General features: G+C 38.4%; 2 protein-coding genes across 18 annotated transcripts in view; one reads left to right on the forward strand and one right to left on the reverse strand.

The window, feature by feature from the left end:
- The window catches only part of LOC411490 (probable beta-hexosaminidase fdl), a 34538-nt gene that overhangs the window by 6438 nt on the left and 8038 nt on the right, over nt 1-20062 (forward strand). For 4 of the 14 annotated variants that reach the window (XM_394963.7, XM_026442976.1, XM_016914010.2 and 1 more), the window contains 3 exons: nt 15075-15218; nt 15876-15974; nt 17769-18031. In XM_394963.7, coding sequence (XP_394963.3) covers nt 15075-15218; nt 15876-15974; nt 17769-18031 — 506 coding nt within the window. Of the gene's footprint in view, nt 1-5564; nt 5642-14176; nt 14427-14854; nt 14969-15074; nt 15219-15875; nt 15975-17768; nt 18032-20062 lie in introns of those variants that run through there. The other 10 variants (XM_006567426.3, XM_006567430.3, XM_026442975.1 and 7 more) reach the window with 7 other exon arrangements.
- Nucleotides 455-15191, reverse strand: LOC100576355. 4 transcript variants are annotated; one of them, XM_003250986.4, is made up of 5 exons: nt 11851-12203; nt 8792-8870; nt 7219-7413; nt 5125-5281; nt 455-2376 (listed from the first exon to the last, which is right to left on the reverse strand). In XM_003250986.4, the coding sequence occupies exons 3-5, from the start codon at nt 7392-7394 to the stop codon at nt 2002-2004; spliced, it is 708 nt and encodes a 235-aa protein (XP_003251034.1). In that variant the 5' UTR covers nt 7395-7413; nt 8792-8870; nt 11851-12203; the 3' UTR covers nt 455-2001. The 4 variants fall into 4 exon arrangements, with proteins under 4 accessions (XP_003251034.1, XP_006567487.1, XP_003251033.1 ...); XM_006567424.3 differs by lacking the exons at nt 8792-8870; nt 11851-12203 and adding an exon at nt 15057-15191; XM_003250985.4 differs by lacking the exon at nt 8792-8870.

Consider the following 20062-nt stretch of genomic DNA (forward strand, 5'->3'; position numbering starts at 1 on the left):
ATACACAAACGAGCATAAGACATTTATCCAATGTCGATATCTACAAGATATAAAAAAAAATAATATATATATATGTATTATCACACGCGATAAGAATAAATAAATAAATAAATTCAATCTTAAAATTTTTATCATTCAATTACATTTAGAAATCAATAGATTTCTGCTACAAGGATGGCGATATTTAATTTTATGCTAATTTGAAATTACTTACTCGATAACGATAATGATGCTTATCTTTTATCAGTTCCTCCTTTTCGAAACACGTTAAATAATTCGCACGACGATAAGCAAAGTGTAACACGCTCATTATCATTTACATTATTGAAATTAACATTAATGTCATTTCAGATTTGTAATTTTCTCTAAATAACGTTTCTTCCCTCCCCCCTTTTTTTTGTTACGTAACCGAGAAAAACTCGAGAGGAAGTAGATAATGTATAAAATTGTTTCGTCCCTTTTGTTTCCACCAGACGAATGTGTTTTGTAACACACTCGTTATCATTAAGATATCCGATAATTAAGTAAAAGTTCGCTTTATTAACTCTTTCTCTCTCTCTCTCTCTCTTTCAGAAAACAAATCGTTACAATTAATTCGCAAACAGCCTTGAGAGTAAATTATTCGAATCCGAGCCGAGTAGAATCGATGCGTTCCATTTCTCCAAGAAGAGTTAAAAAACCGAATCGTTCTATTACCTTCCGCTTTATCTCGATCGAAGCTCTTTTTTCTTTTTTCTTTTTCTTTTTTTTTTTCCCCTCTCCCGTACACGAAAAATTACCTCTTGATACCTTCATCGATCGCCGTCTCGGTCGAAAAATTGTCGCCCGTTCAATAGCGATTTTTCGTCGCGCAACGATGGGAAATATTCGCTGGTTGCGCGCGCACGCGCACTCCGAGGAGGAGTCGAAGTCGAATCGCGTGGAGTAACGGCGTAGACGAATTCGCGACACTCGATCAGCTCCAGCGAACGAACCATAAACGAAGGCGTAATTCATGCCCGCCTTAAAGTGGTCTTTAAGCTGATCAACGATATGATTTGAGGACTGCTAAAGTGGCCTTCGCCTGGTGAAGGATAAGACGATCGATTTCTCGACTTTGCATTTTGTTTTCTTTTTTTTTATTTAAATGATTAGAATCGGATTAGAATCTTTCTCTTCGGGGGACAGAATAATAATTCTGTCGTAACACCGTCCCCTTTATTTATACGAATTTACATCGATTGATTCGCTCGAAGTAACGTTTCGAAGCTTTGTGTATATTTTTAGGATCAATTCTGCGGATCTTTAAGAAGATTAGCGAGCTAACATAACTCGCGTTATATTATCATTATTATTATTCCCCCGGTGTTTATTCAGTTTAACTCAAGTTATTATACACAAGTTTATTATTATTACGTTACGCGAAACTCGAAAGTAATCTATACAACGAGACGAGACATAAATCGCTTCGCGGATTTTCCTTCGTTTCGTTCGCTCTCGTTTTTTTTTTTTTTTTTCGTTTGTTCGCCCTACGATTCGTATCGATAGAATCGGGAATCGACGGGTCAGGGATCTTATTTCTTTCTAAGAACCAAGCGTCTTTTAACATTAGAAGCGGACCAATATTTTATTATCCACGTCCATCGAAACCACGCTCGCTCGCTCTCTCTCTCTCTCTCTCTCTCTCTCTCTCTCTCTCTCTCTCTCTCTCTCTCTCTCTCTCTCTCTCTCTCTCTCTCTCTCTCTCTCTCTCTAAACCTACGGGAATCGGGGAAATAATTTTTTCCTAAGCTCGCGTTAATTAATCAAAGCTAAGATCTTCAACTTTCTCTCCGTTCTAAAAGCCTAAAGAAAGACGTTATGGATCTAATTTCCAATCCCGTTTCTTTCTTCCATCCAATTCCTCGTCGTCCCTTCGCTCTTCGTCTCGCTTCCCCCCTCCCTCGTGGAAAGGAACACAACGTTAAGGAACACAATCGTCGAAAAATCGTCTGGGATTTCACACGTGGGCCGGTCGCACGGTCACACGTAACCGTTCGCGTCCAATTTTAAGGCGGCCTCGTAGGAAGGCAATCCCTCGTCCGATGCTTGCTGTTCGACGGCCTCGTTACTCGGCTCCAGGCCCGATCTCGCGCTCAGCCCCAATAACGTGGACACCATCGGGGGAACGATGGCCCCGGGTGTCTCTCCACCCTCGCGCTTCTTCTCCATCGAGAAGGTGGCGGTGGCCAGGCTTTTCGGATCGAAGATCAGGCTGTCGTAAGTTGGGGGCGGGCCGGGGCCGGAAATCGGGGTTACGGGGCAGGATAAAGCGTCGTATGCGCTCTCGTCCCGGTTTCCATCGGTCGTCGCCGATTGTTGTTGTTGTTGTTGTTGTTGTTGTTGCCTCTCGCAGCACTGGAAGAAAAAAAAAAAGGAAATTTTTGGAAAACGATCTCGAACGATTTTATCGAAGAGATTCGATTATGAATAATATAAATTAATTGGAATCGAAGAATTTTACTTTCGACTCGTTAAAGAATTTTTGAACAACAGTGTGCATGGAATAGTTGTTGTTGTCTCCTGTAGCATTGGAAAAAAAGATCTTTGGAAAACGATCTCGAATAATTTTGTTGGGGAAGATATTCGGTTGTGAGTAATACAAATTTAAATTTATAATTTAAATTAATTGGAATTTTATTTTCGACTCGTGAAAGGATTTTTGAACAGTGTGTATGGGATAGTTGTTGTCTTTTATAGCACTGAAAAAAAAAAGGAAATCTTTGGAAAACGATTTCGAATAATTTTGTTGGGAAAGATATTCGATTGTGAATAATACAAATTTAAATTTATAATTTAAATTAATTGGAATTTTATTTTCGACTCGTGAAAGGATTTTTGAACAGTGTGCATGGGATAGTTGTTGCTTCTTGTAGCATTGGAAAAAAAAAAGAAAATTTTTGGAAAACGATTTGGAATGATTTTATCGGAGAAGATATTCGATTGCGAATAATATAAATTTAAATTTATAAATTAATTGGAATTGAAAAATTTTATTTTCGACTCGTTAAAGGATTTTTGAACAACAGTGCATAGAATAGTTGTTGTTGCCTCCTGTAGCATTGGAAAAAAAAAACGATCTCGAATGATTTTGTCGAGGAAGAGATTCGATTGCGAATAATATAAATTTAAATTTATAAATTAATTGGAATTGAAAAATTTTATTTTCGACTCGTAAAAGGATTTTTGAACAACAGTATGCATGGAATAGTTGTTGTTGCCTCTTATAACACTGGAAAAAAAAAGGAAATTTTTGGAAAACGATTTCGAACGATTTTGTCGAGGAAGAGATTCGATCGTGAATAATATAAATTAATTGGAATCGAAGAATTTTATTTTCGATTCGTAAAAAAATTTTTGAACAACAGTGCATGGAATAGTTGTTGTTGTCTCTTATAACACTGGAAAAAAAAAGGAAATTTTTGGAAAACGATTTCGAATGATTTGTCGAAAAGATTCGATTGTGAATAGTATAAATTCAAATCAAAGAATTTTATTTTCGACTCGTGAAAGAATTTTTGAACAACAATGTGTACGGAATATATTTTAAACAGATTATTCTAGAGAAAATGGTGAATAATTTAAATAATTTTCCCGCCTCGAGAATTTCATTTTCAACCGAGCTTATATATATATATGTTTTCCATGGTTAATTTTGAAAATTTAATTGATTTACGAGGGAACGAACATAAGGAATGATTGGTTTTATCTTTCGATCTACCGGACGGATGACAATCCAAATGTTCTCCACGAATTATTAATTACTCGATTATATAAGCCTTGATATACAATTGGTTGACTCATCTGGACGTTAATTACCAGCTAGTCTAGACTCTAATTAGCATCCTACCGCGTGATTATTTATTCCCTCGGATCTTAGTTATTCCCGCGGTGCCCGAACGCTACGTCATTGCCAATTTTCCAATATTTTTAGATCGGACAGCCTGCTTCGTATCTCCTCGACATCACGCGCCGCAATTTCCACGAATTTCTAGGAAACCAGTGGCTTCGGCATCGACGAGTCGAAAAAGTAAAACTTAAGTTAAAGTTTCACTGGTTAAAAATTAATAACGTCGAATCGACTTATTCGAAGATCGACTGTATAACTTCAACTTTATCAAAAACATCGAATAAACATTTTAAAAAACTTATATAAACTCGAATTCATCAATTGTAATTAATCACGAAAGTAATCAAATAAAAGAAAGAAAGAAAAAAAAAAGATCGGCTCAGTCGATAAAGAAGCGAAAAAGCGCGATCATCAATTGTAATTAATCACAAAAGTAATCAAATAAAAGAAAAAAAAAAGATCGGCTCAGTCGATAAAGAAGCGAAAAAGCGCGATCTCAAAAAGCTTATAATACGCGCATAATCGTTCATTCGATCGAAACGAATTCAGCTCGCTAATTCTCGATGAAACGCGGGGCCGTTTCCCGCCATTTTAGTTTTTGGCCCGGCTCGAAAGCGCGGGATAAGCTATTGTTTCGAGGCCGTTTCGGGCAGATATGGCCGCCGCCGCGGCCGCCGCCTAAATCCACCTCGATCCGATCGGACCACGGAAAGTTCGGTGTGCTCGCTATGCTATTTTAACCGAGCCCTTACATAACGGGCGTGCACGGCTCGCGTACACAGACCGAGCGCAATAAACGCCACGCGATCGCGTATTTAATAACCGTTCCACGCCATTTTTCTCGAACTTATCGCCCTATCCCCCTCCCCCCTCTTCTTCGTTTCTTTGCCCGAGAGAGAATTTGCGAATTATTGCGAGCGAATTATTTCTGTACTCGGCGTGTATTCGTAGACACGACTAGTTTCTATTATACTTGCAAAAAATGACGTATGTGCTAATGGCCTCACGGAATACGTTAATCGCGAGATTTTAAAGAGAGAAGCTTGCCTTGCTGTGACTCGCGACGAAAAAAGTGTTTTTGGAACGGAGAAATATCGGAAGATTTATAAAACGGTACAACGATACAAACGTTGAAAGGGTTGATTTTCGCAGGAAAGAAAGAAGGAAAAGTGCATCGGTGAAATTGTGATAGTAATAGTTTCGTTTCGTGTTGATCGATCTCTGGGCTGGAAATGGATGGAAACAGAGATACTCACGGCGGCATGCGCTTCCGTGGTGAACACCTCGAGGCTGTGCGCGTCTGGTTCCGTTCTCCAGTATTGCGGGTACTCTTGCGGCCGATTCTTTCGAATGCTCTTGTGACAGCAGTAGCACATGAGGAGGACAACCATAATAACCCCGCTCAGCATCGCCCTGCAAGTAAACGGACCACGTACCATAGTAGTGAGAATAACCATAGCACAGGAGAGGGAATGGGGACCATCGAGCCGCGTATATTTAGCGCGCGTTTAACCTTTCCTGCCATGCTTGAAACCGCCGAAGATTAACCTCCTAACTCCATTAGATCATAGCCCTCCGTCCGTACAAGCTTCGGCAACTTTAATACCATAGAAACAACGTGTGAAGAAAATTTTATTTCCTCTAACGAACGAATAAAAACTCGACCGAATTAAAACCGAACTGCTCTATATTGTAGGCGACAGGAAACACTGTCTCCCGAATCGATTACACGATGGTACGTCCGTCGAGAAAGCGAGGATTCTTCCTGGAAACGTGAGTAATAAAAGAGTAACCGTTGAAAAGATTAACCTAACTCCATTAACTGCGGTGTTGCAAAAACTCCCGTGTCTGAAGCAGCGAACTCGCGATTATTCTTTCTTTCTTTTCTTTTCTCTCTCTCTCTTCCTCTTCTTTTTTTCCTTTTCTTTACGATGCGCGCGATAACGATTATTGCTTTCACTCACTCGCGCGCGCGCGCTCGCGTCTCTCGACGGGTCGAATATCGAACTTTCGAAAGTTGGAAATTGTTCGAGGAGCGAAGGAAAGAATCCGCGACTCGAGGAACCGCGTAAAAGGACGAGAGGCCGCGATTTCACGGTTGGCTCGAGGCGCAATTTCTACGACCGCAAACCGTGGCAATTCGGCGGGCTATTCTTCGCGATACAAAGGGATCACGGTTACCGTAATAACACGACCCGTTCTCCTTATTTATTTCCGTCCTATCCTCATTCAACTGAATTCGAGGATCTGATTCTGATACGTGTAAATTCAATGAAGGATAAATTCGTTCAAAACTACTCAAAACTGTCATCGTTTGAAATTGTTGAGAAAGAGAGTGGTTTTTTTTTGTTGTATGTTATCTTTTAATTTAATATAATCTCTCTCCCTCTTTTTTTCAAGATTTGTTTAAAAAAAAAGTTTAAAAAATTCGGTGAAAAGTTTCGCTCCTCGCTCGCCCTTGAGTTTGAGAAACACTGATCCGCCGGTGGTTCGCTCGGTAAATACGGCGTGTACGGCGTGTGGTGTAGAAAGGAGGCTAGAGCATTCTCGCCGGATGTTATCTTTTCTTTACCTTGTCGGGAATAGCAGCGGCGAAGAAAGTTTCATTAGACTTTAATTGAGCAGGGAAGGACGGGACGCTGCGGGCGTCCGTTAACACGCTCCTCCCCCTCCCCCCGCGATTACGGGCAGAGGAGAAACGCGTGCAAATTTTTTTTTTCTTAACATCCATTTCGCCAGAATTTTTCTCCTGAATTCGCAGACGTTCGCAGCTCGCCGTGTTATTTAAATTTTAAATGCAACGCGTCTACGTCGTTCAACGCGCGTTACGTAACGCGTTGATCAATCATGTTATTCGATGAAATCGTTGAAAATAACCAAGATAACTTATTCGCGAAGAAAGAAAGGAAAAAAGAGAAGGAAAAAAATAGTGTCGCTATTAATTTATTTAATAGTCCGATGCGATAAGATTTAATCGAATCTTGATCGAACGAAAATAATATCGAATTATATTTTACAATTATCTCTATTTCAGAGACGATTTATGGAAATTCGTTCCCATAAATTGGGAACAAATTTTACTATTGGGATACTTGTATATACATGGGATGGTAGAAAAATATTTGAATACGGATCTTTGAATAATTGAACGGGGAATAATTTGTTCGAAATAATTTCATTCCAAACCTGTTCGACAAAAATCCACCAAGATGATTCTCGGACAAACAAATTGTTTAAATTCGAACACGAATTCTTTGCGATTTCTGCTCGCGAGAAAAAAGATATTCAAAAGTAAATTGACGTGTTTTTTAAAAACTGGTCGAAAGTTGGATCGATCGATAAATGCTCACCCGCCTAGAAGGATGTTAACGTTCCCGTGCAAATCGGTCTCGAAGTGGCTCGTCTTGCTGGCCGCTCCGCTCGCCGTCGTCGTCACGTTGTATTCCGACGAAACGACGTCCTCCTGGTGCCACGCATTCGTCCCATTGCGCCCGTCCGAGGTGTCGTCCATCACAAACATCGTCATCGTCAGTCGAGACGTCTCCCTGAAACGTTTAATTTTTTTTTTTTTTCACAATTTAATAAAACTCGGGATAATAAAATTCCGTTTGGATAATTGATCGAAAGGATAATAAATAATCGCGCGAGTAATTTTAATATAAAAGCGGATCGATTACTAATAAATATTATTCGAGGATTTTAATAAGTAATTATTTAAAAACTAACTTTATTCGAAATTTTTAATTTAGTTACTTTTTACCAAACTCTGGATAAAGATCGTCGATTTCGGATTAATATATGCAAAAATGTAAAAATAGATGTTTCAAATTAATTAATCAGAGCCACATTTCTTTCACGAGATTTTTTTCCACTCACAGTGATGGGAAAAATATAATAGTTGAACAAGATTATTTCGATAATTTATCGTTCGAAACGTAATAACAATAATTGGAAATAATTGTAATGGCAAATGTTATAAAAAAATTTTATTAAAAACGGATCAACTGTAATAATTAAAGTAACTTTATTCGAAATTTTTAACCGGTTACTTTTGTCTCGACGAGTTGGTGTCCTTCGCCTAGGACTGCCTGTCTCCACTTTGTTGACATTACGCAGTAGTAAACAAGCTATAATTTCGTCTACTTCGAAATCGTAAAAATTAGTTTTGTTTAGTTTCGTTTACAAAGTCACCTTAAGGGTATATCATCTAAAATATTTTCGCAAAGTATATATCTATAGTATACGTACAATTATTATTTTAATTATTTAAATACGAAATTATATTTACATAATTTAAACTTTTGTTACAAATTAAATGTAATTAATTTAGATAATTTAGTTATCATTTAAGTATTAATTGTAAAGAATCTTTCACAAATTTTTCGTAATCAATATTCTTTTATATTATTATTTTATATTATTATTCTTTTTATATTATCAATACATTAGAATAATTCTGGATTCTATGCCTCGAGGTTTAGATTATAGACAGTGATGGGGAAAATTTAATAGTTGAAGTTGGAACAGTTACGAATAATACGAATAAAGTTACTTGGATAATTTATCGTTCGCATAATATAATAATAATCGCGAATAACGGTTGGGGAAAAGGCTGGATCAATTATAACAGCTACGAATAAATGTTATTCGATGTTATTTTAGTAAGGATAATAATCTAAGATGAATTATTTTCGAAACTATCTATAGTATACGTACAATTATTATCTTAATTATTCGAATGCAAAATTGCATTTACATAAATTAGATTATCGTTACGCATATTATGAAAAAATAAAAAAATTTTTATATCGTATCGATAGACGTTAGAATGCTCTGGATGCTTGTGCTAATGCGTCGAGGTTTAAATACACGACAGTGATGGGGGGGGAAAATTTAATGATTTGAATTCAAGAATAAACTTACTTGAATAATTTATCGTTCGCATAATATTAATTGCAAATAACGGTTGAGATTATACGAAAACCGGATCAACTGTAAGTGGCTACAAATAAATGTTATTCAAGCATTTTAATTAAATAATTATTCAAAGTAATTTTATTCGGAATTTTTAACCAGTTATTTTTTCCAACTCTGCTTTGAATGAAACGTTCCTTTCTTTCTCCCCTCTCTTTTCGCATGATTTTTATCTTTATCTTTTTTCCAATAAATATCTAACAACAACAATAATAACAACAACAAATTTGTCTCGAGTCTGGCGAGTTTTGAATTAAAAAAAAAAAAAAAGAGAGAACAGAAAATAAAGATCAATCGAGAGTAAGAGGGGTCGCTCTAGTCCGTTCTGGTAGAATAGAGACAAGAGGAGGGAAGGGGAAAAGGCACACGGAGGTCTTTGTGAAACGGTGTCGCGGTTTATCGATCACGCCCTTTGCGAGAATTCCAACTAAAAGCCACCCCTCGCCTTCTCGCCTTCATGCGAATCTATACGAGTCTAAGGACTCGTTTTCGTTCGCGGCGTGTTCGAGGTTGGTGGAACCCGTGTCCTCGATGCCCTCCCCCTTTTCCATTTGCATCGAATTACTCGGTCCTCGATCCACTCCTCCCATCGAAATCCTCCTTTTTCCCTCGCATACCGCGGACTCACTACCTGCGCAATTTTAATCCCTTCCTTTTTTACTCTTTCACCCCCCTGCCCCCTCCATTTCCCCCTCAACCTGTTGGTCCGCGTTCCATCGCGATATTTGGCAGCGGTATGCGCACAGCGGTAGCGCAAACACACGTAGTATTTTCGGGTTAAAATATTTTCCATTTGTTTGGAAGCGAACGAAGAATAATTTTTGAACGAAAAAGAGAGAGAAAAAAAAGTAGAAATTAAGCGAATAAGTATAAATAACAAGTTTCGATAGCGACTCGTCCGATCGAGGATAATTTTAATCTCTCTCGGAAGATCAAGCGAGGTTATGCTTTGTTTGGCTTTTTCGTATGGAAGAAAAAGCAGAGTGGTGCTAGATAGACGGTTTGACGGTTAACCGAGGCGAGAGTGCGCATGCGTCGATTTCGCGTGAATTCAACGACGAAAAGCGAGAGAAAAGGAATTGGACGGTGTTACAGTTTGTTACAACGAACTCGTCCTCGCCTTTTTAACCTATATCGCGATATGGTAAATTTGCATGCAACAACATTCTCCTACTTTTGTGCATATATTCATTGTGCAATGTTACATTCAATTAGTTTGACGTAATAAGTAATTTTATTACTCGACGAATTGATCGAGCGAGGTTAAAGATAACCTAATTAAGAGAGAAAAGATTCTTAAGAATCTGTTTTCGATCCGTGAATTTTCGATTGGTTTGAAAACATATTTGTGGAATTCGCACGATCAAAGGAAGGAAAAAACTCGATGAAAGTTAACGACCTAAAATAAGCTCGAAGGGAATAATAATAATAATAATAATACGCGTTCGTGACGAAAGAAATTAGCATGGAGGGAAGAGGAATGAATGGAAGGCTTCGATTAAACGTTTCAAGGAATTTCACGTGGGAATTACAATACGTCCCAGTTTCATACCGTTCTAACGAGGGACGAAGATTGATCTTGAGCATACGTAATTAACTCCTTGACACGGTATTAAAATAGCCACGCAACAACAAATATACTGTCTCGTGTGTTTATTTTGCAAGATTTTCGAATCGATCGTCAACTATTCATTCTCATCAATCATATTTCGACGTTGTGTCGAAAATTTATAATTTCTTTTTTTTTTTTTTTTTTTGTATCAAATTACCGCGAGAAATTAACCGCGATAAATGCAAGATAAATGATATTCGAGCGAACAGAGTTTCTTTATAGAATTCTTGCGCCATTTGTTTCGTCCTTCACGAGTATACACGATCGATTTTGTGTGGCGAGCCTACTCACTGGATCGTCGAAACTTTTAGCTCGGCTCGATGTATGAAACGGCGGCGCCTGCCGACCTTTCTCCTTTTATAACATCGAAAGAAAATCCCGTGCATTTATTTACGACGCTACGCGAAAACAAAACCAGCATGTACTAGCAAAGGCGGGTTATTACACCATCGATTCGAACTCTCGTATTTTAACGCGTATTATAACACGCCGTGTTACATCAAGTGCTATCTTACCGATTAAATCCAGTCGAGTCGCGTATATAATTATCGTCGTATCTGAACGTGGTACATATATTTGGACGTGGGCCAATTATTTCTACCGTTCCATTCGTTTTTTTAACAAATCTAATTTGTAGAAAGTTCGAGCCTTTTTCTTTTCTACAGACTGATATTACCGCTGTTAAAAATACACCTAAAGAATAATTTAAAGGTAACCTTCGTCATTCAAATGACTTTACATAACTCATCTTACTCGATAAATTGAAACTGAACACACACACACACACATACGTACACGTATACGCACACGCGTGACCGCATCGTATCAAACTCACTATTTCGACAATTAAAAAAGATGAAGTATTCAAAGGAGTAATTGACTTCATCAAACCGCGATGATGTATATTTCTTCCTTCCCCGCCCCCTCGATTATTCCTCGATTATTATCGAACGATATATCGGGATGGATGGAAAGCAAAACGACGGATTCATTTTTAAATTTTTCCACGAGAGATACGACGAAAACGAGGTATACAACTTTCTTCAATAACAGCAACAACAACAACAACAACTTTTGACTCGCTCGTCGACCGTTCGTCCTTTCGCGACGGATCGAATTTCTCAAAACACGATCGAAAATTAAAAGAAGAGAAACACTCGCTCTCAGAGGAATACAACCCAATCCATCACCACCATAAAAAAAATTATCTCCGAAAAATAACAAACATTCTTTTCTCGCGAAAAAACAACAATAACAAAAAAAAAAGAGAACGGAAAAGAAAAGAAATGAACGCCTTTCGAAATTCGAATAAACTACCGCCACGAGATAGATACTACTAACTCGATCTCGAACGATATGGAAACGCGGCATGAAAACGTGCACGGCGTGTACGTACAAGCGTTCCCTCGGTCTCCTTCGGTGTCGTCGCGTGCCACTTCCGTTCTCCATCGAGCGCGCTCGCCGACGACGACGACGACGACGACGATGACGACGACGACGACGACGACGGCGACGGCGACGACAGCGACGATGGATCGGAACGGAGGGGAGGGAGGAGAGGAAAGAAAGAAGGACGGAGAGAGAGAGAGAGGGAGAGAGAGAGAAAGATCGTGGCAGGAAGGAGTCGATCCGCTCCCGCGACCGTTTCGTTTCAAACTATTCACGGTGGTCGGTATTATGCGCGTTGCCTGGCTACCAGCCGTAGTGACGCCGCGACGTACGCCGTCGGCGCACGCCGCGGAGCGTCGCGACGCCTCGCCTCGCCTCGCCTCGCCTCGCCTCGCCTCGCGCCGCAGGACGAGACCTCTCCAACCGTACACGTGCAACTATCGGGGGCGCAACCTGCCGCTTCCCTCCATCTCTCTCCATCCTCCTCTCCGCGTTACCTCACCGAGAAGATCTCTCTCGCTCGCTCGCTCGCTCGCTTTGCTTCTCACCGTGTGGACAAAATTTCGGGAATGAAAAAAAGGAAAGTGTTGGATGTAACGATGTTACAATCGGTTTAATTTTGATTTTAAGTGAAAGGGTTTATGCAATACGTGGAATAGATAAGAGTTTTTCTCGATGAAATCAATTGCGATTAATAATATTTCTCTGAAACGATAGATAAAAGAATTTTTCGAATAGATTGGCGAGCCACTGCACCTATAATTTCCTGTAAAAACAAGATTGGAACAATGTTCGAACAGAGTACGAAGTACTGTTTTAATCGATTTAATTTTGATTTTAATGAATGTCTCTCTCTCTCTCTCTCTCTTACGAGATGAGATCCAAAGCGATATTATCCAATTTTTAATACAATTTTTCTTTTACAGAGAAGAAAATTCTTTTATATTCGATTCACAACAACAAAATTTCGAATTTGAAATTACAAAATCTTTCTCTAAGTTAATATTTCTCTGAAGCGATAAAAAAAAAGTGTTGGGGAATAAAAATTGGCGAGATTCCACTACGTAATACACGTAACGTTTAAAACAGAGTATATAAAGTACATAAGATAATCGAGTGTTATTATTTGTCGAAAGAGAGAAAAAAAGAAAAAAAGTAGAAAAACGCATCAACGATATATATTCCGTCTCTTTCTTCCTCATATTTCGAATAACAATCTCCGTTGGAAAGGGATCGAGGCTTTTCTTAATCAGAGCAGGGACGAATGTGTTATTTTCGTGGTGGAGGAAGACACGCCTTGGAGAAAGGGTCGTCGTCGGACCTAATTGCACAAAAGCGTCGGTTCCCAACGGTGGTGAGTCACGTTTATACGCGTGTCCAACCACGAGCGGGGCCGTGTATCGGGACGAGTCCGTCTGCTTGAAACAAAAAGCCTTTGTGTTCGAACACCGCCTCCTTTTTCGGCGTTACACACACACACATACGCTTGGACTCTCACCACCACCACCACCAGCGCAGCCGCCCTTTGTGCGCTAAAACGTCCTCGTTTTGTCGGCCAATTCAGAAGGAACTTGTTGGCTTTAAGCTTTCGCGTTAGAAAAGAAAAGGAAGAAAGAGTAATTCGATATCTATCATAAATATCGATATCTAATCTGTAACGGAATTTTTTAGAGAAAAGAACGAACGATCGTGCTTCGTAGCTGATTTAGGATTAAATTGCCGTGTTTATCGTGCAAAGAAATATACGTGTGTTCCGGTTCTTTTCAGTCCGCGACCTATTTCTTTCGTTTTCTACGCGATTACGTAGAAAAGAGTTTTCGATAGAGTAAGGTGAACGTTTTATTTTAGAGAAGAATCTCTATTCGGTGATTTCGTTTTGTGAAAATATATTTGAACCTGTTATCTTACGTTTTTAAAATTTATCTAATTCGAAAATTGTGAGTTTAACAAGAATTAATCCATTAATGAAACATTCTTTTTAAATTTTCCATTTTTCTGAATACAATTTTGCCAGGCAAACTTTTTTCTTTCCCTCGGATAAAACGATTAAATTCTGAACGTTCGTCAATTTCTTTTTAAATTTTCCATTACGAAGTTGTGTATTTAAAAAAAGAAATGAAAAACGTTTAAAAAACTTCGAACGTTGATTTCATCTCCTGCTAAAAAAGTGATGTTTTGATTAAAAAAAAAAAAGAAGAGGAAAAAGGAAAAATTATCTAACTATTTCATCATCGTGAAAAAAAAAAATCCAAGTCGAAATATTTATTACGACATATCTTACGTTATTAATTAAAAACTGGATAAAGTTGCGCGACAGAAAACTTTTGCCCGTCCTTCGAGTTGATTTACCACACCATACAGGTTGTTTCTAATCGATTCTCGAGCCAGTAGTTGTTCGTTAACACGAAAACTTTAGTCTCTCGATACGCGAATAGCGAACGAGTGCTGGTCCCTCGGCTTAGTAGAGGCGAGACTACGGAATAAGTCGCTTCTAGGCCTCTCTAGCTTCGATGCATCGACACTGCTCGAAATGAACGTCTGCTCCCTCGTATACGATGCTTTCGTACGGATTCACGTGGAAAGGTAAATAAGAAAGTAAGAAAGAAAGGAAAGGAAAATTGTCTCGATTGATAAGTTGTTTATTTATTTACTTTTTTCACTTGGAGACTGGTTTGTTTAAAACGCGATAAATGAAAGCGCAATTCTTCTAGATTGTAAAAGTTATTTTTCCGCGAGTAATTATTTAAGAGTCTCGTAACTCTGTGTTGGGATCGTGATATGTTAATAAATAAAAGAAAGACACGTTGGAATAATATTTATATATATATATATATATATATATATCGACGTAAAGTCATATTTATAAGCAGATAAGATTAGTAAATTCGATATCTTATTTACTTTTGAAAATAGATAAATTTGTAAAATTTATATATATATATACTGGAAACAAAGCCAATTTCAATCAGTCCTTGCTCGAGGATCGCAGGTTGTAACGGTGGCGGTGTCCGATTTTATCGATTTCGTGATTTTAATCGTTATTTAGGTTGAAGAAAAACTTCACTTCTTTTACATCACGTTGGATCGATCGACATCGAGTCGCAGTATCTTTTATTTATTCATTCGTTCGTTCATTTATCAACACTTTTGACGATTCGTTGTAGCGAAAAAAAAAAAACGAAGATAAAGATAAGAAAAAAAGTAAAATTTCACCTGTTATTCGTTTCGCAGATTCGCAAGGATGGTGGGCAACATGTCGAGCGGATGGATGAGGAAGATCCTCCTTTTCCTTGTTCTGATAACCGGGATCCTGCTGATCGCGATGTACGCTCACGCCCCGCCACTCGCCTCCCTTCAGCCGTTCTCGTCGCGACGGTGAGTAACGTACACGCGACAATACGATCCACCCAGCCGAACCCGGTCGATAACACAGTCCGCGTCTATTATCGCCTATTAAAGCTCGCCTCGAGACTCGAAGATCGGCGCCAACGCCGCCACTCTTCGATCCTTCATTTCTCTCGTCGCGCTCTCGTCCAATTAGAGAGGAAGAAAGAACGCAAGGTTCCTTCGTTCCTTCGTTTCTTTTAACGTTTCTCTCTCTCTCTTTCTCTCTTTCTATCTCTGTTTCTCATCCTCTCTTCGCCACATTTTTCCTTTAATCTTATAAATATAAAAAATTCGATTTCGATCATTTTATTTTTACCGTGTACAAAGAGTGGGAAAGGATGTTCACGAAGTTCGACGAAGGATGAAAGTAATCGCGTTTTAATTCCTTCTCCTTTCGCCACTCCGTGTACACGCGTGTTTATCTTCGCTCTTTATTCCTCTTCGCTTCTCGCGAACGAGTCTCCCCACCCGCCCGCCCGCCCGCCCCCCCCCCTCTCTACCCCCACCCGGCCTACCACCCGTACCCAACTCACACGATGCAAAATCACACGACGCCTCGTTATTTATTTAATCTTTGTTTATAACTTTTGTTGCCGCATTCCGTTTCGTTCATTATCTTCCGCATCTCGGTGATCGACATCAAAGACTGAAGGAGTTGCAACGAGGCTTGGTTACATTCCTGGTCGGTAATGAAAGCACGAAGAGACCCGGAGAACGGCTCTACGAGTATCTGGAAGAGCCTAGGTAACGTCTTTCCCAACCCGGAGGAGGGATGTCTCTACCTGCTAGAAAAGAGAAAAAGAAAAAAGAAGAAAAAGAACGCTTTCCTTCTTTTCTTTTCTTTTCTTTTCTTTCTTGTTTTTGTTTTTAACCTTCTCTCTCTCTCTCTCTCTTTCACCTTCCCCAGGAAGTTTGCCCTCTATCGTCGAACGCCATCCGTTTTTTGCTTCTCTCTCTCTGTCTCTCTGTCTTTCTTTCGTCCAGGAACCGATCTATCGTCGCGTATCTCGCTTTCTTCATTCGGCTCTGCATTCTTTGGGACGCATCCCCACTCCACACCCACGGCGCCCATCTGCTTTCTCCTCCTAGTGTCCTTTGCATGCCTCCCCCTCCTTGCCCATTCTATTTAAATTGCCCGGCTTGGCCTTTGCAACGATCATCTTTTTTTCGCTCATATTGATCGAGTATATAATTCTGTTTATTTATTTAAGATCGGAATGGACGAGGAATGCGAAATTGTTATTCTATGTGCTCTCTCTCTCTCTCTCTGTTCGATGTTTCGATGTATGGAGAATGTAAATATGTGTGTAATATTTTTTTCTGGGTGTTTATATTCGTGCTTTATATACCGATAATCAACGCAGCAACATTTCTCTCCTTTTCATCGTTATCCACGATTCTTGAAATTAAAATTCAACATTTTTCTAAATTATTATTATTATTATTATTTTCTAAATAGACAAGTATATCAAATCCAAGTATTGGAAAAATTCGAAAATGGTGGATAATCGAGAAGCGACCAGGAAACCAGTAAAGTAAAATAGATTCAACTTAATTGATTCGTCTGTGGACATCTTCGAGCTGCTTTTTCCGAACGGCATAAATTGAGCGATCGTTGACCGTTATCCACCGGTCGGAGTGAAAATCGCGTCTGGAAATCGGATTAAAAGAAAGATAAAAAATCGAATAACGTAATTGGAATAAATCGTAATTCGAGAGCTTGTGACACAGCTCTTTCGACTAACGGAATATTTCTTGCGGAATATTTATCGAATGTGTGTCGCTAGCTGATCGGATTATCAACGTTATTCCAAGCGTCGTTTCGTCATTTTACGTTTGTTACTTGTTGATCAACCGTCCCGCGGATTAACGGAACGATCGGTCGTCCAACTCCACTTCGTCCGTTCGTTTCTTTCATTTTCCATCATTTTCCATCTCTATTCTTTCGCTTCCTCCCCACCTTTTCGGATTTTAATTTTTATCAAATTATAAATTGAAGCATTCGATCGAGGAAGAAATTAATAATCATTGGAAATTCTTTTCTTTCCAACGTGTTAATATCATCGGTTTTATCGAGTTTCCATGTTTCGTTCGGAATGTTTAAGACGCGTAGACGCTAATTCTACGATTCTCGCTTAATTCCATCCCCTTCTCACGCTCACTTTATACACTGCTCGCTCTCTCTCTCTCTCTCTCGTACTCTTCTCTAAGATATTATCGATAACGTATTATCATCGTATTATTTAACTTTCGTTATTATTTATATATATGTGTGTGTGTGTAACTCGCCATTAAAAAGAGATTAACCGTCACACTCGATCGATCCTGCCTTCTTTTCCCATCCAACAGCTTCTTTGTCGATCTTACTTTTGTCTCACGATGAGTCTGACGCTTGATCGAGTGTTAAAAGGAAACGAAAGTGGCGATAAGATTGAAAGGTGGTGGAGGGTGGTGAAAAAAAAGAAAAAAAAAAAGAAGGAAGGAGAGAAAGATGGGAGGAAATTGTGGTTTATAAAACTCGTGCGACTCGGATCGCAGGACGTTTCAGAGCCCGTGGTCTTGGGTGTGCGTGGCCGGGAGATGCGAGAGGAGGGCGGTGAGATCGTCGAGGACCTCGCTGGCAAGTTGCATCGCGCTCTGCGGCGGAAACACGAGGCTTCTGTGGCCGAGGCCGACCGGAAACGTGCTGCTCGCCGAGGAGAGCGTGATCGTACACCTGCAGCAAATCGAATTCGTCACGGTGAACACCAGCGATCAAGAGACGAGGAATCTGTTGGAGCACGCCAAGGACGTCTTCATCGGTGACGAATCATGATTTATATATCTTTCTTCCTTCTTCTTCGTTTCTCGCGAGTTATTACGTGCAAGTAAGTTCTTTTTTTTTTTCTTTCTTCTAAATTCGAGATTTTATCGTCACAGCGCGAATCAGGCACAACATGGATATCGATCGATCGTTTCTCGATCTTTCTTCTCTCGGTCGGATTCTCGTCGAACTTGCACCAGAAACCTTATCGTCGTCCCTTGAATTAAAATTTTCGGCTTCAAATTTTTCGCGTTTCGCGAGATATGGTTCTTTCTTTTCCAGTTGCACGCAAAGTCAGTTTTGATCTTCTGAGCTGGAATGAGAAAAATCATCAATGATTTATTTATTTTTTTGTGATTATCAATAGCATTTTATATAGAGCGATTTTAATATATATATAGTCAGTGATATTTTATATAGATTGACTTTATGTATATTTTATGCAGAATAAATATAGTATATCAATTGCATTTTATGCAGAGCAAGTGTATAGTCGGTTATAGTATATCAGTGGTATCTTATGCAGAGCGATTTTAGTTGTGCATAGTGTATCATTGGCATCTTATGCAGAGTCATGGTATATCAGTGTCATTTTAAATAGAGCGATTATAGTATATCAGTGAGATATCTTATGCAAGCGACTATAGTCATAGCATTTTAAATAGAGCGATTATGGTATATCAGTGAGATATCTTATGCAAGCGACTTTAATTGCCCATAATATTACGTCAATGGTATTTTATGGAGAATGACTGCAGTAGTTGCCTAGTAATGTATAATCTTATACGGAGCGACTATAGTCATAGTGTATCAGTGATATCTTATGCACAGCGACTTTAATTGTCCATAAAATAATCAGTGGTATTTTATGGAGAACGAGATTATAATAGTTGCCTATAGTGTATCATTGGCATCTTATGCAGATCGACTATAGTATATCATACCATATATATATCATAATATATCAATGGCATTTTAAATAGAGCGATTATAGTATATCAATAGTATTTTATGTAGAGCAATTTTATATAGTCGCCCATAGTATTATATATAGTATATATAGTATTATATATCAGTAGTGACATCTAAAGCAATTTTAATCAGCCATATATATGTCAGTGGCATTTTAAGTAGAGAGATTTTAGTCGCCCATAATTTACATATATTTAAATGGCATTTTATATAGAATGGCTATAATTGCCTATAGCGTATCAGTAATATCTTATGCAGGGCAAATATAGTTGCCTATAGCATCAGTAGCATTTTAAGTAGTGGAAGTTTAGTCGCTCATAATATATATATATCTATGGCATTTTATACAGAACGACTATAATCGCCTATAGTACATCAATGGTATTTTAAATAGAGCGACTTTAATATATATATATATATATATATATATATATATATATATATATATCGATGGTATTTTATACAAAGTGATTACAATCACCTATAGTATATCAATCATATCTTATACAAATCAATTATCAATATATAGTCGTCTAAAGGGATTTCAGTCGCCCATAATATGTATATATATTAATGGCATTTCATACAAAGATGACTATAATCGCTTATAGCATGTCAGTCATACTTTATGCAAGTCAATTATAATCGCCTAAAGAGATTTTAGTCGGCCATAATATATACATATATCAATGGCATTTCATACAAAGTGACTATAATCGCCTAATAGTATATCATCTTATACTATAGTCGCAATTATAGTCGCCTAAAAAAATTTTAGTCGCCTATAATATATACATATATCAATGGCATTTTATACAAAGTGATTATAATAGCTTAATAGCATGTCAATGACATCTTATACTATAGTCGCAATTATAATCGCCTAAAAGAATTTTAGTCGCCTAAAAGAATTTTAGTCGTCCATAATATGTGTATATATATATATATATATATATATATATATATATGAATGGCATTTTATACAAAATGACTATAATCGCCTATAGCATGTCAGTGACACCTTATGCAGGTCAACTATAGTCGCCTAAAGGGATTT

The sequence above is a fragment of the Apis mellifera genome, linkage group LG9 (assembly GCF_003254395.2).
Source record: "Apis mellifera strain DH4 linkage group LG9, Amel_HAv3.1, whole genome shotgun sequence".
NCBI classification, from domain to species: domain Eukaryota; kingdom Metazoa; phylum Arthropoda; class Insecta; order Hymenoptera; family Apidae; genus Apis; species Apis mellifera.

What these genes read in the sequence shown, in the direction of transcription:
- LOC100576355 (XM_003250985.4), bottom strand. Translation starts at nt 11,903, where the DNA reads ATGGAGAACGGAAGTGGCACGCGACGACACCGAAGGAGACCGAGGGAA. An exon ending in AGGAGACCGAGGGAACGCTT is followed by an intron (nt 7,414 to 11,850) that starts GTACGTACACGC and finishes TAAACGTTTCAG; the next exon opens with GGAGACGTCTCGACTGACGA. An exon ending in CCACGGAAGCGCATGCCGCC is followed by an intron (nt 2,377 to 5,124) that starts GTGAGTATCTCT and finishes TTTTTCTTCCAG; the next exon opens with TGCTGCGAGAGGCAACAACA.